The sequence below is a fragment of the Ornithorhynchus anatinus genome, chromosome 3, assembly GCF_004115215.2.
Source record: "Ornithorhynchus anatinus isolate Pmale09 chromosome 3, mOrnAna1.pri.v4, whole genome shotgun sequence".
Lineage (NCBI taxonomy): Eukaryota > Metazoa > Chordata > Mammalia > Monotremata > Ornithorhynchidae > Ornithorhynchus > Ornithorhynchus anatinus.
The window spans coordinates 141,277,134-141,304,306 of record NC_041730.1 but is presented as its reverse complement, the minus strand read 5'-3'; the positions used below and the strand labels follow the sequence as shown (position 1 = coordinate 141,304,306).

Genomic DNA, 27,173 nt, shown 5'->3' with positions numbered 1-27,173 from the left:
GGTGCTCCGACTGGGGAGTCCTGGTTCTTTCCGCTCAGGTCCGCTGCTTCCCTAGCTTCCACGGCCACCCCTCCCTTCGGTGACGTAGGTGCGGCCACTCTGCCGAGGTCCCGCCCGGGCCGGCTCACCCCACGGACCGCTCCGCCGGCCCTCTTCCCGAGTGCCAGCCTGGGCGGCCCACTCTACGCAATCGCGCCCGCGAGCCCTCCGTTGGACTCGCCGGGGTCAGGGACGATCACGGTTCCCCTTACTCCCGGAGGGAAGTCTGGGCGGACCGTGCTGCTGTGGCGTGCCGAGGCGAGCGTGGAGGCGACCGAGGGGCCGGGGGCACGCGGGCGTGAGGAGTCCCGTACGTGGAGAGCGTCTCGTGCGAGGTGGGCCGGTGCCTCCGAGCGGGCCGTCAGCGAGGGGTTCGGAGCCTGAGGATCGCAGGCCTCGAAGCCAGCGGCGCCCAAGCGGAGGCGTCTCGACAACCTGCCCGGGGTGGAGCGCGCAGGCGGGAAGCCTCTGGCGGGCTTGGGAGCCCGGCGGGACGGGCTTGGGGCCGGTACGGCTGCCGGCTTCTTGCCGCCCCCGGCGATCGTCGTCCTTTGTGTGGCGCCCCCCCGGCAGAGGCTTTTGAGGAGAGCAGAGCCGAGAGGGAGAAGGGGGCGGCCGTCCCCGAGCCACCTCCCATTCCGGAGGGTCGCTGGGGTTAGGCAGATGCGCGCCCCCGTCTGCGAGGGCCCCCGCATCCCTGCCTTGCAGACCCCGGAGGGCCTCGTCTCTCCCATCCCGGTTGGAGCGCCACAGGCGAGGCCGGGGTCACGGTCGGACTGGGGCCGCAGCCGGGGCGGGGGCCGGGACCCGAGGCTGGGACCGGGGGGCGAGGTTGAGCCGCCCTCCCTCACCCCGGATGGCCGTGACATAGCCGGGCCCACCCTATCTCTCTTCATTTTGGGAAAATTACCCGCACGGTGTTTTTTGCCGTCGAATCCCAGAAATACCGCCTGGTGGTTATTTACATCGAACCCCTCCTGTGTTTAAGTAGTCCTCCCCGAGGAATACCTTCTCTCGGGAATAGCGCTGATAAAATTTATTAAGTGCCGACTGCGTGCGGAGCACCGAACGAAGCACCGGGGAAAAGAATACGGATGAGAATCGGTCCCGGGCCGTGGCCCCCCGGGGGAGAGGGTTTGGACGCGGACGGTGAAAGGCGGGACAAAAATGGGCAAGCCGAGGGCGAGCGTAAACCTCCCGAAGGCTCTCTGGAAGCACCTAGGCTACCGGAGCGGGGCCCGGGGCCCCTCCTCACCGGCCGGGCGGGGCCGTTCCGAGGCCGGCAATCTCAGTGGCCGCGGCCCCGGCCCCGACCTTCTGGAGGCTCGGCTTTTCTGAGGTCAACGGTCGCGGCGGCCGCAGCCCGGCCCCCACCCCGGGCCCAACCTTCCGGGCCCTCGGCCAGTCCGGCCCCGCTGTGGTGGGGACGGCGGGACGGGCCCTGCCGTCCTGGGAAAGTAAAGCCCCGGCATCGACCCCCGACACCCACACGCGTCGGGCAGGTGGGGTGGCCGTCCCGACCGGGACCGGCGGGCAGCATCGGGCGCTGACCGGCAACGCTCTCTCTGTTTCAGGTGTCCCAGCACGCTGCCAAGTGTATCCCCGCCATGGCCTGTCCGGAGCTGACCGAGCAGATCCGCCGGGAGGTAGCGGCCCTCCCTCCACCAGCGCAAGGGAGACTTCGCCTGCTACTTTCTAACCGACCTCTGTGACGTTTAACGTGTACCGCAGGTAACCGTGGGGGCTGCTTGTGGTCGGCCCGGAACCCGCCCCCCTCCCTTGGCTTTTACCAAGCGATTCGGAGGAACGAGAGGGCGTCTCTCCCGGCGTCGTGCCGCGGCGGTGTTATCGTAGTCGCCCGGGCCTCTGTGCGGGGCCGACCCAGTGGGGCGTGTGACAGCGGCCGGACGAGCCCCCGCCGCCCAGCGGTGCGGTAGCCGGCCCCCGTTCCCAGTCGGGTGGCGGCTCGGATGACAGTCCCTCCGGGGAGCGGGTCGTTCCCCCACCCCCGACTGCCCCACCTCCCCCACTGGGACCCGGGATGACCCCTCGGGCCGGTCACCTTCCGTCCGCCAATCCTTCCTGACGGGCGAGGTCGCCCACGGGATGCGGCCACCGGTCGCGGCCTTCCTCGGGGAAGGCCGGGACGCGGTTCGCCGGAGGGCACCTGGGGGGTGGTAGGAAGAGCAGGGTACTTACCGAGTACTTGCTGGGCGCCACGCGGTGTTCTGAGCACTCGGGAGCACGGAAGACAAGCGGCGACACGTTCCCCGCACCCGAGGAGCGCAGACCGTCAGAGAGAAGAGGCAGACGAGAATACTTAGCGAGAGAGTAGTCGGCGAAACGGTCCGATGAAGAGCACGTGGGCAAAAGCGCCGAGGTTGGGTGTGAGTGAGTGCACAGGTTTTGGAGGTTGCCGGTGGGTTCGTGCCGCTCGGGGTGCTGGCCGGGAACCGGTTAGGGAGGGCTCGTTAGAGGACGTGGGACTGGAGGAGGGATTTGAGGGCCGGGAGAGCCGTGGCCCCCTGTGGCCCTCTTGGGGAGGAAGGGAGGACCAGGTCGGGGGAATGTGGGAAAGACGAGATGGAGGTACGTTTAGAAGGGTGGCTTGGGAACAGCGAAGAAAGGGAAGTGGGGAGCGGCAGGTGCAGAGGGCAGGTAGGTCAGGTGGGATTAGTTGACGGAGAGCCTGGCGGCCAGTCGGGAAGAGTTTGAACGGCGTGTTGCACTCGGGCGTTCAATAAATAGCATCGTCGTTCAGTCAGTGGTATTTATTGAGCACCTGCCGGGTGCGGAGCGTTGTACTAAGGGCTTGGGGGGGGTCATGATAGTTAGCAGATCTGATCCCTGGCCTCAAGAAGCAAACCGCCCCCGAGAAGCCGGTCGGTAATCTGGCCCAAAGTCAGACCCGACCAGTGCGATCCACCCTCTGCAGCCTGTGTTCCTGGCCCCCCCCCCCCCCCCCCGCCACCCCCTGGGCCCCGGTGCCCGCCCTGCCTGCCATGTGGCTCCCAGGGCCCCCAGTCCCCTGCCCTCTGCCCCGATCATGGTCTCTGGACCCCGTGAGGGGCGCCAACTCTCCGAAGCGAGCACGGCGGGGAAAGGGAACGGGGACGTAGTCTGTCAGCTTCTGGTGGGCGGGGACCCCGTCTACCAACTCTTACCTTGTACTCTCCCAAGCGTTTAGTACAGTGCTCTGTACGTAGTAAGCTCCTGGTAACTGTGATTGATTGACATTAGGGGCGATGGAGACTGGGAGGGGTGTGAAGAATAGGGGGTTCTCAGCCCTAAATCCCAGCCACAGTCGCCCCCAGAACCTCGTTAGCCCCCTACTTCTTCTTTTTGTCGGACAGGCAGGTTGGGGATCTCTGCCCAGTGCATCCTAAATCCCTGCACCCCTGTCGCTCGCTGCCCTCTTTACCCCCCTCCCTTTAAACCCTGATGTCACCCCAAAGGGCAAGGTATCGTTTGGACAGTAGTCCCCACCACCTCTCCTAGAGCCGGCTACGGGACGCTCGCGGAGGAAGTGCTCCGTTGCCCTCCCCGGCTCCCGGGCTTTCTCCCTCGGCTCTTTCGCGGGTAGACACCGAGATCAGAGATCCCAGTAACGTTTAATAGTATTCTCAATTTGGTAACGATAAAACGGAATTCCGGTTCAAATCACCTTCCCCCGGTTCTAACCCGTGCCCTCCTCCCCCGGCCCCCCGGCCCCCTCCGTCCTTTCCAGCGGGCCTCCGGAGGCTCCCGGTCCTCTGGCCCTTTCCCCCCTTCTCTCGGGGCATCCCACGTTCCGGTCTTCACCTCGTCAGAGTCTACGGGATGCCGGGGGCGGGTCCGAGCCCTTTTCCCCACCGCGGAGGCGGGAGCCTCGCTCCTCAGAGTTCTGATTTCCGGGTGTCCCGACCCTCACCCGGGATCAACTCCGAGCTTTCCCCGCACCCCGTGTCCCTCCGGGATCGCGGATCCGAGCCTTACCCGTGCCCTGGTGTCCCAGGAGCACCGTTCCCCACTTCTTGCCTCCAAATGGCCTAGGGTCTCCTTCAACTATCTAGCTCCCTGCTAACTTCGTTCCCCACCCTTCCCTCTGATTGGCTTTTTTACAAAGCCTGCCCTGTAAGGCGTTAATTAAACTTCGCCCGGGGAGGGGCACATAAGGGGATCTCCGGGCTCCTCTCTCCACCCCTGAGTGTGGGAGCTAGTTGGAGTGACTTTCACGAGGGGAACAGACTACGAAGAGCAGCGTGGCTCGGGGGAAAGAGCCCGGGCTTGGGGGTCGGAGGTCATGGGTTCGAATGCCGGCTCTGCCACTTGTCAGCTGTGTGACTGTGGGCAAGTCACTTTACTTCTCTGGGCCTCAGTTACCTCATCTGGAAAATGGGGATGAAGACTGTGAGCCTCACATGGAACAACCTGATTACCCTGTATCTACCCCAGCGCTTAGTGCGCGGCACATAGTAAGCGCTTAAATACCAACATTATTATTATTATTATTATTATTATTATTATTATTAAAAGGCTGGAAGGCAGTACCTTGGGTCTTTCCCCACGGTCGGGTCCTGTCAGGGACTTGGAGGGAGCAGGTCAGTCAGTCAGTCGGGTTTATTGAGTGCTTACCGTGTTCAGAGCTCTGTACTAAGCTCTCGGGAGAGTACAGAAGAACAGTGAAAGAGACTCATTCCCTGTCCACGGTGAGCTTACAGTCTAGGCGGGGAGACAGGCATCAGTGTAAATAAATAAATCACAGATATGTGCCTAAGTGGCGTGGGGCTGGGGGGGGGGCAGATGAACAAAGGGAGCAAGTCAGGGTGACTCGGAGGGGAGCGGGAGAGGAGGAAAAGGGAGTTTAGTCAGGGAAGGCCTCTTGGAAGAGGTGTGCCTTCAGTGAGGTTTTGAAGTCGGGGAGAGTCGTCGTCGGTTATGAAGAGGGGAGGGCGTTCCAGGCCAGCGGCGGGATGCGGGCGAGAGGTCGACGGCGACACGGACGAGGCGGAGGTACGGTGGGAAGGTCAGCGTCGGAGGAGCCAAGTGTGCGAGCTGGATGGTGGTAGCGCGGCGAGGAGGACGGGGTGAGCCGACCGAGGGCTTCGAGCGGGTCTCGAGGGGGAAGTAAAGGAGCCTCGTGGCCGTCGCTCCCGCCACCCTGCGGAGCCCGACGGACAGACCGACAGCCGCGGGGCCGGCACGCCCGGGGACGGACGGCTGCGGGGTTTCTTCCCGGGGCTCCGGCCGGCCCGGCCAGGGCAGGGCACCGCGGGCTGGCCCCGGCCGCGCCGGGACGGTTCTCATCTTTCGGCCCCCGATGGCTGTTAGGGCCGGTACCGTATCCTCTACTGCTTCTGTCCTCTCCCGAGCACTCGGTACAGCACCCTGCCCGCGGTAGGCGCTCCGTAAAGGGTCCTAAAGGTGCGGTTTGGGAGCCCAGTGGACCGGAGTGGGGATCTAGGCTTTCCGGGTCCATTTTATGACTTCTTCCTGGGGAGTGGGAGAGAGAAAGAGAGGACCGGAGGGAGGGAGGGAGGGAGCGAGTGGATGGCGTGTGATTCTCCGGGCTGTTTTTTTCCCTTTTCTTTTTTATCGCGGCTATTGAAATATGGGCTGCTCACCTCCTGCGTCCTCCTATTTTTTAGTTTTCCTACGTAGTTTTTAGAGAATTTTACATAATTTTTACATGTAGTGAGAACGGAACCCGCCTCTTCTCACGCTGTGAGAGTCGGCGTGGTTTAGTGGAAAGAACACGGGCCTGGGAGCCAGAGGACGTGGCTTCTAATCCCGGCTCTGCCACTTGTCTGCTGTGTGACCTTGGGCAAAGTCACTTCTTCTCCGTCCTCAGTTACCTCATCTGTAAATGGGGATGAAGACTGGGAGCCCCACGTGGGACAACCTGATCACCTTGTATCTACCCAAGCGTTTAGAACAGGACATTCATTCGTTCAGCCCGTATTTATTGAGCGCTTACTGGTGCAGAGCACTGGTACTAAGCGCTTAGAATGTACAGTTGGGCCACAGAGACGATCCCTGCCCAGTGACGGGCTCACAGTCTGAACGGGGGAGACAGACGACAAAGCAAAAAAGAACAAAACGAAAGACATCATCAAGATACGTAGAATCAAGAAGATATACACCTCATTAACAAAATAAATAGGATGGATAAATAATATATACAAATGAGCACAGTGCTGAGGGGAGGGAAAGGGGGAAGAGCAGCGGGTGGGAGAGGGAGCAGAGGGAAAAGGGGGTAGCTTAGTCTGGGAAGGCCTCCGGAGGTGGTGAGCTCTCAGTAGGGCTTTGAAGAAGGGAAGAGAGTTAATTTGGTAGAGGCGAGAAAGGAGGGCATTCCAGGACAGGCACTAGTAAGCGCTTAACAAATACCATTATTATTATTAATATTATTTTCTACTACCTGGGGAGTGGGAGAGAGAGAAGACCAGAGGGAGGAAAGGAACGAGTGGATGGGTGTGTGATTCTCCGTGCTGCTTTTTTCCCTTTCCTATCGCGGCTATTGAAATGTGGGCTGCTCACCTCATGCGTCCTCCTATTTTTTAGTTTTCCTATGTAGGTTTTACATAATTTACATAATCTTTACATATAGTGAGAATTCCGTACTATCCCGTATTATTATCCGGAAACTCTTTCTTTCTGTTCTGCCTATTGCCCGTGGGCCTCGAGGATTTACGATTCTCTTTTTCTCCTATCACGATCTATTTCTCCCTTCTGGAGCGAGTCGCCGCTGCCAGCCCTTCCGCCCTGACTCCGGTGGCCTCTGCTGTGGCTTCGGAACGCCTCTACCATCCGTCCGCACTACCCTGAGCGGCTTTTTTCTTGACGGGGTCGGCGAGCGCGCCCGACCTTACCAGAACTGGCGGCCCAGAAGGCCATGGCTGGTCGACAGAGGCCGTGGCTCGCGGGGACTCGGGGATGAGGGGCCGAAGGAGGGTCCGAGTTCTTCGGGCCGGGCCTGTCCCGGGCGGAAGGGGAGGGGGCCTCCCCCCCCCCCCCCCGGGAATCGGAGAGGCCCCTCAGCTTCGGGGGCCGGGGGCGAGGCTTCTCGGGTCCGAGGCCGCACCGTGGAAAGTCGGTCCCTCTGGAGACCGACGCCCGGGTGGCGCCTGCGGGGCGGAGGAGCTGGGGAAGACGGCGTGTTGTTGTGAAAGTCAGCCCCCTTAACCCGGTGAAACCGTCTCCTAACGCATTGTGATTTCCCCTGCAGATATAGAAGACCTGCCTCCGACGGTCCAGGAGAAGCTATTCGATGAAGTGCTCGATCGGGATGTTCAGAAAGGTGAGCTGGAGACACCGGCTGGGAGTGTGGTGTCGATGCGGTCACACGGCCCGGAGGCTCTTCACCTTGATAGAAACGGAACCCCACGGGACCTCGGGCTTTTTTCACCTGGAGATCCGGCCTCCTTCCGCCAATACCCAGCTTCCTCTTCCCCTTCTCCCCTCCCCTTCCCTCCTCGCCACGTATGAAGATTTGCACACGCCCGATCTCTTCTCTCTGCCTTCAACCTCCTTGGGGAGCAGAGCAGGGGTTGCAGGAACAAGTAGAGAGGACGGAACCCGCCTCTGCCACTGCCTTCCTCCCTCACCCCCGGGGCCTGCGGTGAAAGCCCCGAGGCCCGTAAGGAGGGGCTCTGCACCTGCAGAGGGGGCGATTTCCAAGGAATTGGTGAGGAGGGCAGTGGCCAGTTCTGGGTTCTCCCTTGCTGCTGCTGGTTTGGGTCCCGCGGGGTTCCGGGACCTCCCTGGAGTTGGATTTCCCACTTTCCGTGGGAGGCTCCTGGCCGCCAGCACACTCCGCTCCGCGATGGGAAGCTTCCTTTTGAATTACTGACGGGAACGGAGGTCTCCATTTCATTTCTCGCACGCAGCCGTGCCCGTGGGACCGTAGTAGTATCGTCGGGGTATTTGTTAAGCGCTTACTTTGTGCCAGGCACTGGGGGAGATACAGGATGATTGGGCCGGACACAGTCCCTGTCCCTCACGGGGCTCACAGCCTAAGGGGGGGGGGGGCGGGTATTTTATCCCCTTTTGCCAGATGAGGAAGCCGAGGCACAGAGAAGCTTAGGGACTCGTCCAAGGTCACGCAGCAGGATTAGAACCAGTCCTCCCGATTGCGCTCTCCAGTAGGCCGCGCGGCTTCTCACGTTCCCGGGGGAGACCGATTGCCCCTGCCAGGCACCGCCAGCCGGAAAGGCCTCTCTCCCGAAACCTGGCTTCTTGAGCAAAAGTCCACCCGGCATCTGGGCCCACCTGGTCCCTTTGTGGGTCTCGAGCAGATGAGTCCATTGCCTTTCCCGCTTCAGGAAATCCCCGCAGACTCGTGCGACTTCCCATCCCTTCTCTCGGTCTGGGTTTCTCTCTTCTCCCCCACAGATTCACTCAGTCATCCTGGGTGGGTTTTGGTGCCAGTCGGGAGATGACCCTCGACCTGTTGGCCCCAGGGTGGGGCTGTGAGTCTGTTCCCTCCCCCCGCTTGCCCTAGGGAGCCTCTGGCCGAGCCACGCAAGTAAACGTGTTTTCAATGCCCCCCAGAGCTGGAAGAAGAGTCCCCCATCATAAACTGGTCTCTGGAGCTGGCCAGCCGCCTGGACAGCCGGCTCTACGCGCTCTGGAACCGGACCGCGGGGGACTGCTTGCTCGACTCGGTGCTGCAGGCCACCTGGGGCCTCTTCGACAAGGACTCCGTGCTGCGGAAAGCCCTGCACGACAGCCTGCACGACTGTTCCCATTGGTGAGCTGCCGGCTTCCCTGGCCCTTGGCACCCCCCCCCCCCCCCGGCCCGGCCCCGCCGCCCGGCGGGGCCTCTCCTCACCCCGACTCAGAGGGTCTTTCCTGGGGAGCGGAAACGGAAACGCACCGACCTTCTCTACGGTTTGTAGGTCGCCGGTCTGAGAGGCACGGGCAGCCGGAGAGCCCCGGTAGCTTGCCGTGCCCCCGAGGGGGCATGAGGTCTCGGGTTCCCGCCAGCTCCCCTCGGCCTCTTCCGGGAGGAGTCCCCTGCTCTGACCCGGGGCGTGTGGGAGTGTCGTCTGACATGGTACCGCCTCTTCCTTGCCACCGCCCGTGCTCCCGGCTTGGGTGGATGGAGGCGGCCCGGGCGGTCCGTCAGTCAATCCGTCAATTGGCTTTGGGCGGGTGGTGCCGGCCGGGGATTAGGGAAGCCTCCGTCTCTTCCGTTTCCTTTCTCCCTCCCTCCTGCTCTCCCACCCGTCAGCCCGAGAGCCTCACCCGCCACTCGCGCGGGTGCCCGGTGCCGCCGGTTCCCCGCCCCAGGGGTCTTGGTTCTTTCAGTTGGTATGCGTCGAGCGCTTACTGTGTGTGGAGCAGTGTTCTAAGCCCTTGGGAGAGTTCAGGACAACAATAAACGGGCACATCCCCCGCCCACAACGAGCTTACGGTCTCGAGGGGGAGACGGACGTTAATGTGAATAAATAAATGACAGATCTGTGCTGTGGGGCTGGGAAGGGGGATGAATAAAGGGAGCGAGTCAGGGTGACGCAGAAGGGAGTGGGAAGTGGGAGAAGAGAGGAGGATTTAGTCAGGGAAGGCCTCTTGGAGGAGATGCTGTGCCTTCAATAAGGCTTTGAACGGGGAGGGTATTTGTCAGATACGAGGAGGGAGGCCGTTCCAGGCCAGAGGCAGGATGTGGGTGAGAGATTGGGTCTGAAAGAGCAAAAGAGCTTCTGTAAACCCCAGGCAGCTCTCTAGGAGCCCTCGAGAAGAATCATCTCTTCTCCAGGAAGCCTTCTGGGATTAATTTCTCTTTTTCCCCAACTACCAAAAATACTATTAATAATAACAGTATTAGTCAAGATAATCAGGGGAAGATAGGTTGACACGGCCCTGTCCACCCAGGGCTCCCTGTCTAAGAAGGAGGGAGGACCGATAACGGAGATACAGAGAAGGGATGAGAATTGCCCAGAGTCACACAGCGGTCAAGTGGCAGAGCCGGGATTAGAACCCAGAACCCCCGACTCCCAGGTCCGGGCCCTTTCGCTTAGTCCACGCCGCTTCCCTGAGAAGACTCCCTCTCAAAAATCAGTCCATTTCTAGAGTGGCATTTTGTCAATAGTGATAGCGGGTGTTTGTTCAGCGCTGACATTGTGCCAAGCACTGTATTAAGCGCAAGAGTAGATACGGTTTATGCGGGTCGGACCCAGTCGCCTGCCCACACGGGGCTCGCGGTCTAGGAGAGAGAACGGTATCGAATCCCGGTTTTATAGATGAGGAAACTGAACTCAGAGAAGTGAAGTGACTTTCCCAAGTTCACGCAGTAGGCAAATGGTAGAGTTGGGATCGGAACCCAGGCCCTTGCTCTTCCCACCAGGCTGCCCCACTGCTCTCTGAAAGCTTGTTGAACGTCTCTGTCTCCCAACAGCAGGACTCAGACAGATTAGAAAGAGACGAGTCAAAGATCAGCTCGGTCGCCGGTTGGCATTTCAGCCCCGGGTTTGCCACTCCACAGGGGCCTCTCTCAGTGGACGGTATTTGAGTGCGTAAAATGGGCAAGCACGAGAGTGGTTTCGTCTTTTCACTCACACGTACGTTAGTAGATTGATTTCACCTCCAAACTTGTCTTCAGATACGAAGGGCGAGCACGCTATCTGCTCGTGCCCGCAGAGAAACGCCCGTACGTATTGCAGATGGGAGGCAGGAGAGAATGGGAAGGTGGATGGGCCGATGAGTAAGCGCTTTAAATAGCTGAAGATGTTAGTTGGACCCAAGAGTGCAACAGCGGATGTGAGGGGCTCGCTGGACGCTAGCGGTCCGATGGGGCGAGGGCGCAGCGGACGGGAATTCGCTGTTGTACGGCCACGGTTCCGGAGCCGTTTGCGCCCACGTCACAGCCGCACGAGGCGTGAGGGGGCCCGGCGGAGTGTGCGAATGGCTGAACGCAAGCCTTCACCCTGAATGATGAACACTTGAGATGCAGTTGCTACTGACAGTGAGACGCCTTGTACTCTGAGAGTCCTCCGTTCAGGGGAGGCCCGAAGAGGCGACACCGGGTGGCTGAGGTGCTCGCCCTGATCGGGCCAGGGGGCTAGAAAAGGAGCCCCTCCGAAAGGGCCGCCTAACCCGTGAACCGTCCCCAGCCGGCAGAAAGCCCGACGGAACGGTAAGGAAATAGGAACAGCGTGTCGTGGAACCTCGGGGAGCTGTGTGACGACGGCGCCCTCCCCCACATCCTCCCGGGAGGAGACGGCTCTCACGGTGCGGGCGCGGGCCCCAAGAAACCCGAGGCGACGGAGCCGCCTGGGCCAAGGAGGGCGTACGGCCAACCGGCAACTCATTTTGACACGGACCCGAGTGTTGCCGCGGGATTCTGTCGCTTAGGCGACACGCTGGCCGACGACGCAGCGGTGGACAACGAAGTAGAAGATGGAATCGAGAAGGCCGACGCCTCCTCTGGGAGATGGTCCGGGTGCGGCGGCCACGTGCGTTCAGGCTCTGGGACGGACAGAAGGCCAACAGAGGCGGGGTGTTGTCCGACCCTCTCTGTGACCGGGAGTCCCGGGCCCCGTGTGGGCGTCACGTCCGGCTCCGGGAGCGGTTCCACCGGCGTCAGATGGCGGGGCGAGATGGCGAACGGAGGTGTCCTGGGGCGGCGTCGGTCTCCCGGCACCGAAGCCCTGCTCCCCGTGTAACGACGCTAATCCGGGTGGGACCCGCGAGGGAGGGAGAGCCGGCCGGGTGAGACCGGAAATTGGGCGGGCAGCGGGAGCGTGTCTCGGGGTCCCGGTTCTGGGGCTCAAGTCCGACAGCGCGCCCCCTTGGCCGCTCCCTCCACCCGACGGCCGGGACACCGTGATGCGCCCTCCTCCCGTCCCCCGACCAGCTGCCGGGCGCCCTCCGCTTCCCCCCGACCAGACCGCCACACCGCCTTCCCTGAAGCTGGCGCCGGCTCTCCTCCGCCACCACCGTCCCACCCTGCCCGGTCACCTCCCTGGCCAGAGGGAGCGGAGCAGAGGCAGGGAGGCACCGTCCGACAAGCCCTCCGGAACCTGGAGTCTGAGGTTCTGCCCTTCTCAACCCACACGGCGCCCGACCGATGCTTTGGTTTTATTTTGTGTGTTTGTCCTTGCCTTCAAGGTTGTGTCCGGGTTTTATGGTTTCATTGCTCCTTCTGTGTCTGTCACCAGTCCCCACTCTCCACTTCGATTCCTAGATTGGGAACCTCTTGAGGGCCAGGCCCATGATCAGTGCACTCTCTCCCAGTGCTTAGTGCACAGGGAATACCGTCACCGCTGTTATCGCTGCTGCGGCTACCCCGAGTGAAACGTCTCGGTCGACGCTGCATCCCGACCGGAAACTGGGAGTCAGTTGCTGGGATGGCCTGCCATCCGGGAAACGTCACAGGGAAAGAGACGAGCGATCAGTGGTGTTTACTGAGCACTTTGTGTTGGCGGAGCAGTCGGTCAACCCGCCGTATCTGTTGGGCGTGTACTATGGGCTGAGCGCTGCACTAGAGCTTTGGGAGAGCCCAGTATTACAGAGTTGGTAGACACGGTCCCTGCCTAAAATGAGTTGAGCGTAGAGCGCTGTACTAAGCACGTGGGAAGATGTGGCAGGTTGGCGTAGTGGGTAGAGCATAGGGCTGGGAGTCAGAAGGTCACGGGTTCTAATCCGGGCTCCGCCACCTGTCTGCTGTGTGACCTCGGACATATCGGTTCACTTCTCTGGGCCTCGGTTCCCTCATCTGGAAAATGGGGATGGAGACCGTGAGCCCCATGTGGGACAGGGACTGTGTCCAGCCCGATTTGCTAGTATCCACCTCAGGGCTTAGTACAGTGCCTAGCACGTAGTTAGCGCTTAAGTGCTGCTTAGAGAAGCAGCGTGGCTCAGTGGAAAGAGCACGGGCTTTTGAGTCAGAGGTTATGAGTTCGAATCCCTGCTGTGGCACTTGTCAGCTGTGTGACTGTGGACAAGTCACTTAACTTCTCTGTGCCTCAGTTACCTCATCTGTAAAACGGGGATTAAAACTGGGAGCCCCACGTGGGACATCCCGATTCCCCTGTATCTACCCCAGCGCTTAGAACAGTGCTCGGCACATAGCAAGCGCTTAACAAATACCAACGTTTTTATTATTATTATTATTATTACTGAAATTATTATTATTTTTATGCGGTCCCTGCAGTTAACGCAACCAGGGACATCCTTTCCGTGGACCCAGTGTGATCGGGTCAGTGGATCCCGCGTTGGCCTTTTCAGCCACACGTGCGCTCCTATAGGTGAACTTCCCCATCGAAGGTGTCGTCTTCTTCCAGTCAGTCAACAGATGGTATTTACTGGGTGCTCACCGTATGCATGCAGAACACTGTACTGAGGGCTTGAGAGAGTAGAGCGGTGTCGGTGACATCGTTCCCCGCCCACAGTGTGCTCACGGTCTAGGGGACGGCCGTCTCTCCCGTGCCGTGGGAAGCGGCGGAGCCGTAAAGCGCTCTGGGTGTAATGGGGGACGTCTTATTAAAAGCACATCTCCGCCAAGAGACCTTCCCCAACTAAGCTCTCATTTTGTCTTTTCCCACTCCCTTTTGTGTCGCCCTGGCACTTGGATTCGAATCCTTCACTCACCCCTCCCTCGTTCCTACCGCGCTCCACCTACCGATCCAAATCTATATCGATGTCCGTCTTCCCCTCTAGACTCCCGGCTTCCTGTGGGCAGCGAACGTTAAACCGACTCTGTTAGAATTTATTCTCCCGAGCAGTAAGCGCAGGGCTCTGCACACGGTAGGCTCTCGATAGACACGACTGATTCAGGGGGAGAAGACAATGGATCAGGGAAAGCCTCCAGGAGAAGGTGGGATTTCTCAAGGATTTGTCTGGACTCAAATCGAAGAAACCGGAGCTCGAAAGTGTGGCGGCCGGCCATTTGAATGCCGTCAGGTCACGGGGCCCTGCCCCCCCAGGACGCTCGGTAGATGCCGCTGCTGCTTCCTGACTGTGACCGCCGTAGCGGGCCGGGATGAGAACCACGTCCAGCGTGGCCTGTTTTTCCCGGAGCGTGAAGCGGTGAGGACGTGGCAGGGCGGGGCCGTGTTCTGGATGGTCTGGTTGCACGCCCTCGCCGAGGACCACCCCCCTTACCTGTCGCTCCCTCCGGGGTCCCCGTTTCCCATCCCTCCGTCACTGGGGACGTTCCCTCCTCTTTGAAAGCGGCAGGCGGCCCGGTCAGCGGCAGCGCCTGCGTGTCCGTGTTATCTCTGCGGGGAGGCTCCGGTCCCAGCAGACGCTGCTCTGACCCCCTTCCTCCTTGGGCCAGCCCGTCCTCGTCTTCCTCCCCGACCACGTCTTTGAACCGATCCCCTCAGCCCTGCTGCCCTTCCCCGGGGACGCCAAAGCAGGCCTGCTCCCCGATCGGGTCAGAGAGTGGGAAGGGAGCGGAGGAGGAGGAGGTGGCGGCAGGGAGGGGAGGTGCCAATCAGTCTTGCTCTTACTTGGCACCTCCCCGGCCACTCCCTCCCCTACAAGGTCGCCGGTGCCCAGCCGGGGAGCGGCTGTGCAGCGCTGCTGACCGCGACTGAAATCAGTCTTCTCCCTCCAGGTTCTATCCACGCTGGAAAGAGTGGGAATCCTGGTATTCGCAGAGCTTTGGGTTACACTTTTCCCTGAGGGAGGAGCAATGGCAGGAGGACTGGGCGTTCATCCTCTCTCTGGCCAGCCAGGTAAGGCCGCCGCCGTCCCGTCCCGTCCGGTGCCGCCTGCGCCCTCTCTCTGGCCGGGCCCCGTGGCTCCCCGGAGCTGGAGCTCGCCCGCTCGCGAGGACCCTGCCGGGGCCCGGGGGCTGGGGGGGCTTCTTCCTCTGTGGCCGTCCTGGGAAGGTAGGGGGGCGCCCTCTGGCCTCCCGGCCCGAACCGGCGGCCCCGTGCCCTCCCCACCGCGAGCGTTCCACGTGCCGTTCCCGGCGCCGCCGGAAGCTCTAAGGAGACGTTTCCGTTCTCTGTTTCTCACAGCCCGGAGCGAGCTTGGAGCAGACGCACATTTTTGTACTTGCACATATTCTCAGACGCCCCATTATAGTGTACGGAGTCAAATACTATAAGAGCTTCCGAGGAGAAACTCTCGGGTACACACGCTTCCAAGGTAAGCGGCCGTCGCCCGCCCCGATAGGTAGAGCGACGGTCCGAGAGTGCTGTCGGGGGGCGGGGCCGTGGGAGGACTCGGCCGCCAAGGTGACCCGAGGGAAGTGAAGCGGCACCGGCGAGAGATGGCGGAATGAGAGATTAGTCAGGGAAGGAGGTGTGATTACCGAAGGGCTTTTTGAAGACGGGGAGAGAGGGGCCGGCCGCCAGTTGCGAAGGCGGGGGGGGTCCCGGGAAGGAGGGAGGATGGGAGCGGGGGGTCAGTGGCCAGAGACGGAGGTCCAGCGGGCGGGTAGGCGCTAGAGGAGCGAAGTGTGCGGGCCGGGTATCTGTGGGAGAGGAGGAGGAAGAGGGCTAGGTAGGGAAAGGGAGCCGATCGGATGCCTTAAAGCCAAGGGTGAGGAGTCTCCGCTTGATGCCGAGGTGGCTGGGCCGGAGTTGGAGGTTTCTGGAGCAGCCGCGGTGGGGGGGGGGGATGTGTGCAGAACGGTATGTCGGAAGAACGATCTGGACAGCGGAGCGAGATGTGGACTGGAGAGGGGAGAGGTCCGAAGGTAGGGAAGTCAGCCAGGAGGAGGATGCGCTAGTCGGGGTGGGGAAGGGGAGTGGGGCCCGGGGTAGGGGAACAGAGGCCCGGACCGTTATGGAGGCAACTTGGATGGGGAAAAAGGGCAGGTGTCGGAGATGTTGGGAAGGAAGCAAGGAACCTGGGGAATTTGGTGACTCGATTGGAGAGAGAGGGATGCGGGTCTGCGAGGGCGACGGCGGTTGCGTGACATGCCACAGCCGTGAACTTGTGACGTGAGGACGGTGGTGGTCGCGTGATGCCACGGCCGCGGACCCTTGAGGCGGGGAGGGCGGCGGTGGTCGTGCGATGGCGCCGTGGCGGGCCGCTGGGATTCCCCCTCTTCCCCAATTGGGTCCACCCCCCTCCACCCTCTGCCCTCCTCCCGTCTGTCGCCAGGCGTCTACCTGCCGCTGTTGTGGGAGCAGAGTTTCTGTTGGAAAAGCCCCATCGCCCTGGGCTACACGCGGGGCCACTTCTCCGCCCTGGTCGCCATGGAGAACGACGGCTACGGGAACCGCGGGGCCGGGGCCCACCTCAACACCGACGATGACGTCACCATCACTTTCCTGCCCCTGGTCGACAGCGAGCGCAAGTTGCTGCACATCCACTTTCTCTCCGCTCAGGAGGTGAGGGGGCGGGCCGGGGCGGGCCGGGGAGCCCCGCCCGAACCGTCCACTCGAGGAACCGGCTCGCCAGACGCCCCTGCCCGCTTCTCGCCCCCCTTCCGGCCGCCGGGCTCGAGGGTGACAGTCGTCCCAGCCCGCTTCTTTGCAGAATGGGGGAAAGAGTAAAATCCTGACTCCGAGTAATAAGGAGGGGATTTCCCGAGCGCCACGTAGAGGTGTGGGGCTCAGCCTCGGGAAGGGGGCGGGGGAGAGCACGGCCCCTGTGAGAGAAGGGAGCGGGGAGTCGGTTGCGTCGGCCCTGGGTCTCTTCCTCCGCGCGGCCCGGCCGCCCCATCCCTTAACCCGGCACCTAGCCCACTCGAAGCCGAACCCGGAGCTCGTTCGGGAAGCCGCCGTGGGGCCGCCCCGCGGCCGAACCCCCGGAACCGATGTGGCTTCCGCCCGGCTCTTTCCAAAAAAAAAACTTCTCCACGGCAGCCATCGACCGATGGGCCGAGGGAAGTGCTCGAGCGCCTACCTTGTGCAGAGCCCGGTACCGAGCCCTTCCCGGGTGAGCACCTCAGTCCCCTGCACTCTCGATCCCCTGCCTTCGAGGAGCTTACAGTCTGGCACCCGCCCAGTAGAAAAGTCACCAGCCAGGCCGACGAGACCCAGAGGGCCGGCGGTGGACGGGCCTTCGCGGGCCGTGTCCCGGGCGGCCGCCGCCCCGTCTCCTCCGCGGGCCGTGTCCGGCCCGCGGGCGGCACCCAGCCCGGGCGGGGTCTGGCCCCCGGTCGGCGGGCGCTGACGGGCGTGCTTCTCCCCCTGTCCGTCCCCCGCCCCGCCCCCCCCCCCCGGCCCCGGCAGGTTGGGAACGAGGAGCAGCAGGAGAAGCTGCTGCGGGACTGGCTGGACTGCTGCGTCACGGAAGGCGGGGTGCTCGTGGCCATGCAGAAGAGCTCGCGGCGCCGGAACCATCCGCTGGTCACGCAGATGGTGGAGAAGTGGCTGGACCGCTACCGCCAGATCCGGCCCTGCACCGCCCTGTCGGACGGCGAGGACGACGAGGACGACGAGGACGAGTGAGGGCCCGCGGCGGGCCAGGGCCGGCCGGGGCCCGGTGCTGTCCAGGGGAGCCCGGGTCGCGCGACCTCGGAGCCGCGCGCCCCGGGACGGACTCGGCCTCGCGGCGCCCCGCCCGACGGGTCTTCCGGGCGCTCGGTGCCCCCTCCGCTCCCCCTCCCCCCCCCCGCCGCCGCCCCCGCGCCCCGCGGGCGGAGATGGGGGAGGGGGAAGGGAGGGAGGGAGGGGAAGCCGTCGGTGGTGGAGAGAGCGCTGGGTGGACTAGAGTTTGTAAAAAGCTAATTTTATTATCCAGACAGAACACTTTGTTTTTTCTCTTGGGAACTGTAAATCTGTCTATAAATGTCCTGCATGTGGCTCTGTGTGCGCGTGCGTGTGTGTGTCTGGGGGTTGGGGGCGTGTGGGTGTGTGCGTGTGTGTGTGCACGCGTGAGTGCGTGTCAGGTGGTGTGGCGGGCCCCCGAGGAGCCCCAGCCCCTCCTCCCCGTGCAGTGAGACCCCCCCCATCCTCCCCGCGCCGGCCCGGCCCGCCGGCCCGCGCCGAAGCTGGATCGGCGCCGCCGGCCCAGGAGTCTCGCTGGCCTTTTCAGTGTTCTCGCCCGTCTCCCGGCCACGCCCGGCCCGAGCTCCGGGCCGGCGGGCGTTCCGGGGGCACGGAGCGTGCCCTCGCCCGAAGCACGCTCGGTGTTGGATTCTTTTAGTTCCCGTTGTGCCCCTCAGTAAAATCCCACGGTAAAGGATCAGACTGTGGAAGGAAAGCCAAATTCCTCGCGTGAACCGACGCAGGACGCCTGTCCTGTCTTCTGACTCCTCTCCCTCTTCCTCGTCCTCTCCCCACTAGAAATTCAACCATTTCTTTTTGTGCGTATCTCTCCTTGGATTTCCAATCGTTGGTGTGGAAAAACCGAGTGAAGCTAGATTTCTGTTCCCGGCCCCTTAGCCGGAGCCCGGCGCGACCCGGCCGGAAGGTCCCGGGCCCCGGGTGGCCCGGGAGGACCCCCGGAAGACCCCGGGAAGGCCCCGGGCGGCATCGGGCGGCGGGCTGCCTCCACGCTCGGCCGGGGACCTCCTCTGCCCCAGAGAGATGGCGCAGGTCGGCCGAGCCGGGGCTTCCTCCGGCTTCCGCGGGTCCTCGGCGGGGGCCGGAGCCAGACCGGCCGCCCGGGTCACGTCATCTCCCCACGGGGGGCCTGCCGGGCCTCCCGGCCCGCCCCCCGGGGCGGGGTGGGGAGACGGGGGTCGGGGGGAGGCGGCGGTCCGAGCCGAGCACCGTGTGCCGGGTTTCCCGGACGGAGAACTGCTTGCATGTGGATTTGCCGTGGTCGTTCTTGTAAGTGTTCCTTTAAGTGTCCGCTCAGAGTCCGTTCTTCGGTGGAAAGACCTCGATAGACGGCCGCCCGACCGCTTCGGCCGTGCCATCCGGACTGGGTGAAGATCGGTCCCCTCGGGAGCCCGAAAGCAAGCGCGGCGGGACGCCCGCCCGCCCGCCGCTGCTGCTGTTGCCGCCCTGTCCCCCGGGACGGGGGCGGAGGGCGGGGGCGGGGAGTGCCTCCCCTCGTGCCGGCAGACTCCGGAAACTCAAGTTTGGGAAGAATCCCACCAGAAATCTCTCTTGCCCCGCCCCCCCCCCCCCCCCCCCGGTAGTTTAAGGCTGTGAAAACCCCAAGGAATTTGCTGCTTTTCTTCCAAATGCTGCTTAGATGGTATTGAAATGTACACAACTCCTAGGTCTTGGTGGCCATACACCAAAAATATAGAAATACTAATGTGCTGTGCAAAGTTTGCCATTTCTTTTCCCCAACCGCCCTTCCCCCCGACCCTCCGTGTCGCTCAGCACGCGCGTGCGTTTTTGTACGTGTGCGTGTACGTGTGTCCTCAATCGGGGACACGCCCGGGTCTGTGGAGGATCCCCGCCTTCTGAGGAGAAGGGAGGCGGCCACCGCCGGGGTCTTTTCCGTAGAGCGTTTGGGGGCCCGCCGCGTTTCCACGCCGCTGGCCACTTGACATTTTACGGCCCGCCTCGCCCGGTGGAGGACAGGAACCGGCTCCGTCGTCCGGAACTCAGTACAGTTCTCTGCGTAGAGCGAGCGTTCGGTCAATACCGACGATTCGAGACAAGGCTTATAAGAAGGGGTCGGGAGCAGTTTTCAAGGGCCGTGGACCGGAACCGTTTCCCCAGCCGGTCGAGAGTGGAGAATGGCCCCGGGCGGCCAGCGCTCACCTCCTTGGCTTTACATCCCAAGCAGGAGGAAGTACTGCACCGTCTTTAGAGGGGTGTGACGGGGCCAGGGCCACGGGCCGCTCCCTCCAAGGAGGGATTTCATTCCCCAGGCGAGTTGGGGGTCGACTGGGTGGGAACTGTGGCCTCCCTGAGGCGTCCCCGCCCCCCCCCCCGGGAGGGGTGGGCTAGCGACGCAGGTAGCGGCTCTCGGTCCTAGTGAACGCCGGTGCCCCTCCAGGTCTGGGGTCGTGTAATCCAACCTTCCTCGACTTGTGAAGAGCCAGAGCGGGCCCTCACTCGCTTCTTTGTTCCCCCGAGCCTTTGTCGGGACAACGTGGAACTGTCCCCTCGGATCCAGGGCCCCCCCGCCCCCCAAGGCGCCCAGTTGATCGGGATCGGACCCGGCTCCCGGAGCCCCGTGACCGGCCGGTCCGAGCCGTGGGGGCCCCGCCGAGGGGACCCCGAGCGCGTCCCGTCGGACCCCACGGCGTCGGGGGCCCGGTCAAAGGCGGGAGATGGATTGTGCTCCTCCGCTCGTTCTGTCCCACCCGCCCCCCCCCACCAGCTCTCTCTTGCCCCCACCTCTCCCGCCACCTCATTTTCGGGGGGTTGGTCTACGGTCACAGATTCTCCCATCGAACCTGTCAAGACCGGCAAAGCTAGCAAGCGGCGGCAGATGACTGCCTTTCCTTCAGAGGGGAAGATGAAGAGAAGACTTGCCTTCTTCACTGCCCTGCCCCTTTCCCTTCCCCTCCCCTGCGGCTCTGACGGACCGCCCCCCGCCCCACCACCCCCACCACCCCCGAGGCCCACGGCCCACGCCCGGAGAAGGGCCTCCGACTCCGGGACGGGACAGGTTTTGATCGCTTTTTATTGAAAACCGCACTGAACGCTAAATGTCCATTTTTACAATAAACATACAGTTAACGGTAACGCGCACACTAAAACCAAAACACACGTCCGCGAGCCCTGGCTCCTCCACCTGCCGGGGAGCAGCCCGGAAGGTCGCGGTCCCGGACCCGGGGCCGGACCCGGCGGGGGCCCCCTCGCCGGGCCGGCGGGCGGAGGCCGGCCGGGGCCCGGGGCCTCGGACCGGAACGCGGAGCGAGCTGAGCTGGTGGTAGAAATCTCCCGGGTTTGTGAAAATCGGGCGCGTCTAGAGAGGAACGCGCCTGAAGTATTCTCGTATAAAATAGCACGTGAAGAAAAGAAGAGGTTATCGATGTCTAGAAAAGTGGGTTTTGTCCGTAGACAATCTGACACGAGTTACCACAAAAAGTGTTTCCTGAGACATAAGGAAATGCGACATTCTTCTTCTTGAACCTTTTCGGCTCAAGATTTTTCCACTCAATAAAATAGCTGAGGATCTGAAACTGAGAAAATATATCTGAGTACAAACAGCTTGTGAAATTTAATACTTTTTTTTTTTTTTTTGCATCGTCAGAGGGCACGGTCGCTTCGGAGCTCCCGGCCGACACCCGCCTCCCTCCCCGAGCCCCGACCGCGGGCCGGTACTCCCGACGGCCGGACGAGGAGGCGAAGGCCGGTGTCCCCGCCCGGAGGCCCCTTGCATCTCCCTCCACGCCTCTGGGCGGGAAGACGACCTGGATGGGGAAAGGGACCCAGGCTGGGTGGAGGAGGTGGGTGCCTCCCCTCCCCCCCCCCCCGCCACTCCCCTCCGGGGCCGGGAGCCCCCGGGGCCGCGCCCCACGGCCCGAGGGGTGCCGCCGGAGGAGGGGAAGGCTCCGTCCCCGCGATCGGACGCCCGGAGGAAGCCAACGGAGCGGACGGTAACGGGAGCCGGCGTCGGTCCGCGGGGCCCCTCGCCCGGCCCGGCGCTGCCGTCGGGCCCCGGGCTCCCCCGTGGCGGTCGGGGCGCCGCGGCTCCGGAGGCGTGGGGGCCGCCTCCGGCCCGGTCCCCGTTTCGAGTCTCTTGCTGGCTTCGGTCGGTGTCTTTTGGTCCCGGGGGCGCTGGAACGGAAGGTTCTCCCTTCCCGGGCGGGCGGCGTCCGGCCGCTATTGCTCGCCGGGGTGGTCTCTGCTGTCGCCGTGCTTGCTGGGCTGGTTGGGAGAGGGGGCCCGGGACGGGTGGGCGACGGGCGGCGGGAGGCCGTGAGGGACCGGGATCCCTCCCGCGATGATGCCCTCCACGGCCGCCCCGGGTAGGCCGCCCGGGGCCACGCTCACTATGCCCGGGGGGTATCTGGGACAACGGGAGAAAGAGCGAGTCTCAGCGTCGGTGCGAGCGAGGGCACCGGCACCCTCGCCCAACCCCCGCCGCCTCCCGTCGTGGCTGTCTTCGTCGGCAGCCTGCCCGGCAGGGGACCGGAGGACTCACTGACCCCCCACGGCCGCGGTAGGGCGACGGTCCGCCGGCAGCTTCCCCGAGTGGCCGCTCCCCCGATCCGGTCCCCGCGGCGCCGGGCTATTAGGTCGGGTCAGGCTGCGCTGCCCTGTGCCGCCGCCGGCCCTCCCTCTCCGGCGCGGGGCCGGTTTGGCAAGTCGGGCCCGGAGCTGGAGCCCGACGGACCGGGTGGGGATGGAGGGGGCGGTGGGGGCGGCCGCCGACGGTAACTCCCCGTGGGCAAAGGACCGGCCGGTGGGCGCACGGCGCGCCCGATGCTAAGTTTCCCGACGGAGCCTCCTCCCTCCTCCTCCCCCCGGGGGCCGGAGGCGGACGGGGGCTTAGCTCCGGGCCGATCCGTCGACGGCGTGAGCGCTCACGGCCCCCTCTGCCCCGGAAGCTCGTCGTGGGCAGGGACGGCGTCCGACAACTCATTTAATAACTGATAACGATGCCCGCGGTAAATGCTCAATAAACGCGGTCGATCGACGTTACTAATGGGCACGAGCACCGGACTGCGCGCCGGGGAGAGCACGGTATAGTAGACACCGCCGCTTCCTGCGACGAGCTTCCTCCTCATGCAGTGACACGGTGAGGACGGGAAATAAGGTAGGCTGAGGAGAGGTGAGTCGGGGAGGGCTTCCTGACGGAGACGGGGTTTTAGGAGGGCTTTGATGGTGGGGAGAAGGGCGGCCTGTCAGGTGGCGGGGGCCGGGGGGAGAGTTCCACGTCAGAGGGAGGGTGAGGGCGAGGCGTGCCAGGGCGAAGACAGTGGCACAGAAAGCAGACCTGGGTGGCCAGAAGAGGGGGAGGAGGAAGAAGAAAGGGGTCGACCCCTTCCGTTTTCCAGCGGCCGTGGCAGCTCCGGGCCGCAAGGCGGCCCGGGATCCCGGCCGGAACCCCGCCCCCGCCCTCCTGCCCCCGGCCCCCGCTCGCCACCCGGGGCCACGACGTCTCCGCACGGGGCCTCCGGCGGGCGATTCTGAGCGCCGCCGGGTGGCCGAGGCCTCTCGTCAACCCCCCCGCTTCTCCTCACCTCGCGCGCCGCCCTCGCTAGTCGGCGCGCAGACGGAAAAGGCAGACGGGCCAGGAGAGCTTCCCGGGGCGGAGGTGGGGAGGGTCGGGGAGGGGGTGGCGGGGTGGGCCTCGGCCGGAGGGAGCGGCGGGGGGCCGGGGCCGGGGCGAGGGGGGCGGGGGAAGCGAGGCCCGTGGAGAGGCGAGACCGCCCGGGGGGCGGCGTGGGGCGGGGGCGTGCACACTCAAATCGGGAAGTCATCTGGGGGGGGATCCGCTTTGTCTTTCACCACTGAAGCCCACGCCCAGGTGCGGCGGACGGGCGCAGACCCACCCCCAGTTGGTTTTGCGCGTGGCCACCTCCGGGCCCGGGCCCCGTGAAGCTTCGGGCCGTCGGTGAACCCGGCTCCCTCCCGGGGCGATGGACACGGCCCGGCGCCCGGCACCCTCGGTCCGAGCCCTGGCGCCGTGGTCTCCGTCCCGCAGCGCGGACCACCCTCCCGGGGTCCCCGCTCGGGCGGGCCGCGCCCGGACCCCAGCCCAGCGGGCCTCCTGCCCCGGGCCACGGAGCCCGGCTTCCTCCGACCTGGACTTGAACTCGCTGAGTTCTCGTAGAAGAGACTCGGCGCCCTCCCGAGGGGGTAGGGGAACCGGCCCGCCCGCCCACGCCCCGCCTTCCTGTCTGGGACGTGGCCCCCTGCGCCGGGTCTGCAGGGGGTCTGGAGGCGGCGGGGGGAGGGAGGGGGCGGCGGACGTCGGCGGGAGCCCCCGGTCGGTCGGTGCCACCGGGCGGGCACCGGCCAAGCCCCCGGCCGGCGCCGCCCCCTTCCCCCCGCCCTTCCCCTCCGAGAGCCTCCCTCCCGCCCGGCAGCGGGGGCATCCCGCTCCCTTGGCGACCGTGGCCCGGGGCGGGGCCGACCGACTCCGTGGCCCCCTGCGGGGCCCGGGCGGAGGACCCCCGCCGGCCGCCACCGCCGCCGCCCGTCCGCCGGGACCCCGCCCGCCCTTCTCTGGACGACCGTGGCCGAGGTGTGGCCGACGCGGTCCCACCCCGCGGGAGGGCGGCCGGGGGGCGTGGGGCCCGGCTAGCCGGGCGGCCTGCGGCGGCGTCCCCTGCGGCCCCGGGACCCCCCCCGACCCCGTTCCCAGAGGTCACCGTCCGCGGCTGCGAGGGAGGCTGAGAACCGGCGTTGCGCGCCCGCTCCGACGACGGGCCCGCCGGGCCCTCCTTTCCCTTCTTGCCCGCCCCCCCGGGGTCCTCGGACCCTGCCGTGGAGCTCCCCGGTCCCCGACCCGGGGCCTTGGGCGTCGGTGACTCTGATAACTGAGATATCTGCTAAGCACTTACTATGTGCCAGACACCGTACTAAGCGTTGAGGAGAACACAAGCGAATCGAGGTGCCCGCCCGCCTACCCCACTGGCTCGGGGGGCAGGGAGGAGGCCTGGGGGGCGAGGGCAGGGAGCCAGTCTACCCCTGGCTCCCCTTTCCGTCTGTGACGCGGCGACGGCGGCGGGGAAGCGGGTCGGGGTCCCCGGCCCCCGACCCTGAGCGGGCCTGCCCGACCCCCGACCCCCGACCCCCGGCCCCGGCCGACCCCAGCCTCACCTGTACGTGGCGCCGTTGAGCTCGGGATGAATGGCCGGCTGATCTAGGACGGACCACGGCGCTGAGGTGACGAAGAATTCTTTGTTGACGCAGTTGCGGAGGCTCTCGGGAATGCGACCTGGAACCGTCAGGGAGGCTTCCGTGGGGGCCCCCGAGCTCCCCGGCCCAGTCCCGGGGCCTCGCCGCCTCCGCCCGGAATGACACCACCGGTTTGGAGGAGGGGGCGGCGTCGCGACGCAGACCGCGGAGCCCGACCCGGGGACGGGCCGCCTTCGCCCGCGCTCTAACGCGGGCGGGCCGGTGACCGCGGCGACCAACAAGCCCGCCCGAGACTCAGCGTCCTCCCGCTAAAGGGGCCCGCTCCGGGCCGCCACCGCCCCCGTGTGCCGGTGGAGGGGCTGGTGGTGGAGGGCGAAGGGGCGCTGGATTAGGCGCCTGGGAAGGAAGGAATCAAAAAGCGACCCGTCCCATCCGCCGCCCCTGCGGGCTCCGGGTCGGCCGAGGCCCCGAGGACGGGAATCCGGCCGACCGGGTCGGCGGTTCCGGGCTGGCTGTGTCCTCTTCTGTCGGCCCGCGCCCGTGGCAGGGTCTCCCGCCCGGGCCGCCCCCACCTCCCCGTTCCCCTGGGGCGGGCTCCCCACTACCCGCCCCCCGGCCGGGTACCTGTGATTGCCCGGCGGATCTCGGTAGCGGCCGCCTCTCTCATCTCCAGGGACGCCTGCTCGCTGTACCAGGCCGTGTGGGGCGTGCAGATCAGGTTGGGAGCGTCTTTCAATGGGCCCTGAGCAAAGCTGGAGGCGGGAAGGGAGGATTCACGGGGGACCCGGGAGCCGGCCCTTCTCCGGTGAGCCCCTTCCCCCGCCTCCCACTCCCTCACCGCCCCCAGCCCGGAGGAAGGCCGTCCGATCTCCGGCACAGTCATCGTCCTCGAGTGTCAGTCGGCCCGCGCCTCTCCTCTCAAAACCCTCCGCTGCCTCCCCGCGTCTCTCCGTGGTAAAGAGAAAAAACGAACTCCTCACGGTCGGCTTCCAGGCTCTAATCCACCCGACCCTGCCATCTCTCTCTGCTCTCGTCTCCTGTCCTTCTCCGACCCTCCGTCTACGCTCGGCCCGAGCCGACCTTGTAACAGTAATTAATAATAACAACGATTATGCTATCCGTTAAGTGCTTACTATGTGCCACGCACTGTTCTAGGTGCTGGAGTAGATACAAGGTAATGCGGATGGAAAAAGACGCTGTCCCACTTGGGGTTCACGGTCTTAACCCCCGTTTTACAAACGAGGTAACCGAGGCACGGAGAGGTTAAGCGTCTTGCCCGGGGTCACACGACACACGGGTGGCGGAGCCGGGATCGGAATCCACGCCCCGCGACTGACTCCCAAGCCCGGGCTCTTGCCGCCAGGCCCCGCGGCTCGTAGCCATCCCTCGCTCTCGCCCTTTGTTCCCCTGGCCCGGAACCTCTTCCTCCTCTCCCCACGGCAGACGGACCCCGGCTCTGCCCACCCCTAAATCCCTCCTCCAGTCCCGCCTCCTCCTCCAAGCCCTCCCCAACGGCCGGCCGGCCCCCCAACGGGTACAGACCCACCAGCAGTCTCCGGCACTTGCGCCCTCACCTATCCCCATCCTGAACGCCTTCGCGTGTGTGTCCTTTAATGGACCGTTCCTCTGACTACTCTGCTTCTAAATATTCTCCTCTGCCTCCTCTCTCCAAGCTCCTTGTGCGCAGGGAATGTGTCACTGCTCGTCCCGTATGCTCCCCAGCGCTCAGAATAGTGCACGGCGCTCAGAGGGCGCTCGGTAAATACTTGGCTCCTCCTTCCGCCTTCCAAACGCCATCCGGCGAGCCACGTCCCGGCCGCCGGAAGGCGACCGGCTCGTGAGCTCATCCCGGGGCCTAGCGGGGAGGGTCCCAGCGGTCACTCAACTGCGGGGCGGGAAAGGCGTCGGGGGGGGGGGGGGGGGGGGGAGGCCGCCATTACCGCCGCCCCACCAGCCTGACTGCCCGCCGCAGCCGCCACCGGATGGGGCCGGGCCCCCGCGCCATCCCCCGCTTACCTGAACGGCTCCGACTCGTGCACGTCGAGCGCGGCGCCTCGTACCCGCCCTTCCCTGAGGGCCTGGGCCAGGGCCTTCTCGTCCACCAGCCCGCCCCGGGCCGTGTTCACCAGGAAGGCTCCCTGCCGCATCTGGAGGAAGACGCGCAGGGAAGGGGGTGACCCGTCGGCCTAGCCTCGCCGCGGCCTCGTGGGGCCCGGCCCGGCAGATGTCCCGCTGACGGGTGGCGACCCGTCCCGCGGCTGGCGCCCCCCTCGGACGACGGCCTTTCCCGCCGCGGGCCCAGGCAGCGGTGGTGCCAACCCCGGGCGAAGGCGAGCGTCCCGTGTCCAGGAGAGGGTGGGGCGGGACGCCACGGTGAGATCGCCAGCCCCTCCGGGTCAAGGGCTCCCCGAGAGCGGGGGTTCCGGGTCTCATACTTCCGGTGCCCAGCCAGTCCTGCGGCCCAGGGGCCCGAGCTCACCCTCACCGACAGCCTCGCTACCCACCCGAAGGCGCGGGGGTGACCGTTAGGGTCGCCGTCGCGCTCGGTCTCCACGGTGCAGCGCGCACGGCCTG

The 27,173-nt window shown here is 64.8% G+C and overlaps 2 protein-coding genes across 3 annotated transcripts in view; one reads left to right on the top strand and one right to left on the bottom strand.

Moving 5' to 3' along the window:
• The window catches only part of ZRANB1 (zinc finger RANBP2-type containing 1), a 59,410-nt gene extending 41,877 nt beyond the window's left edge, over window positions 1–17,533 (top strand). The window contains 9 exon segments of the mRNA XM_029059447.2: window positions 1,614–1,694; window positions 1,696–1,747; window positions 4,245–4,256; window positions 7,238–7,318; window positions 8,572–8,770; window positions 14,582–14,702; window positions 14,991–15,120; window positions 16,084–16,313; window positions 17,160–17,533. Of these exon segments, the coding sequence (XP_028915280.1) occupies window positions 1,614–1,694; window positions 1,696–1,747; window positions 4,245–4,256; window positions 7,238–7,318; window positions 8,572–8,770; window positions 14,582–14,702; window positions 14,991–15,120; window positions 16,084–16,313; window positions 17,160–17,378 (1,125 nt within the window). The 3' untranslated portion in view covers window positions 17,379–17,533.
• A 2,915-nt stretch (window positions 17,534–20,448) lies between these two features.
• CTBP2 (C-terminal binding protein 2) overlaps window positions 20,449–27,173 on the bottom strand; it is a 101,062-nt gene continuing 94,337 nt past the window's right edge. The window contains exons 7-10 of one of the 2 annotated variants that reach the window (XM_029061050.2): window positions 26,616–26,746; window positions 25,224–25,351; window positions 24,561–24,678; window positions 20,449–21,656 (exon numbers count right to left, since the gene is read on the bottom strand). In XM_029061050.2, the coding sequence (XP_028916883.1) occupies window positions 20,822–21,656; window positions 24,561–24,678; window positions 25,224–25,351; window positions 26,616–26,746 (1,212 nt within the window). In that variant the 3' untranslated portion in view covers window positions 20,449–20,821. Of the gene's footprint in view, window positions 21,799–24,560; window positions 24,679–25,223; window positions 25,352–26,615; window positions 26,747–27,173 lie in introns of both variants that reach the window. The other variant, XM_029061051.2, reaches the window with a different exon arrangement.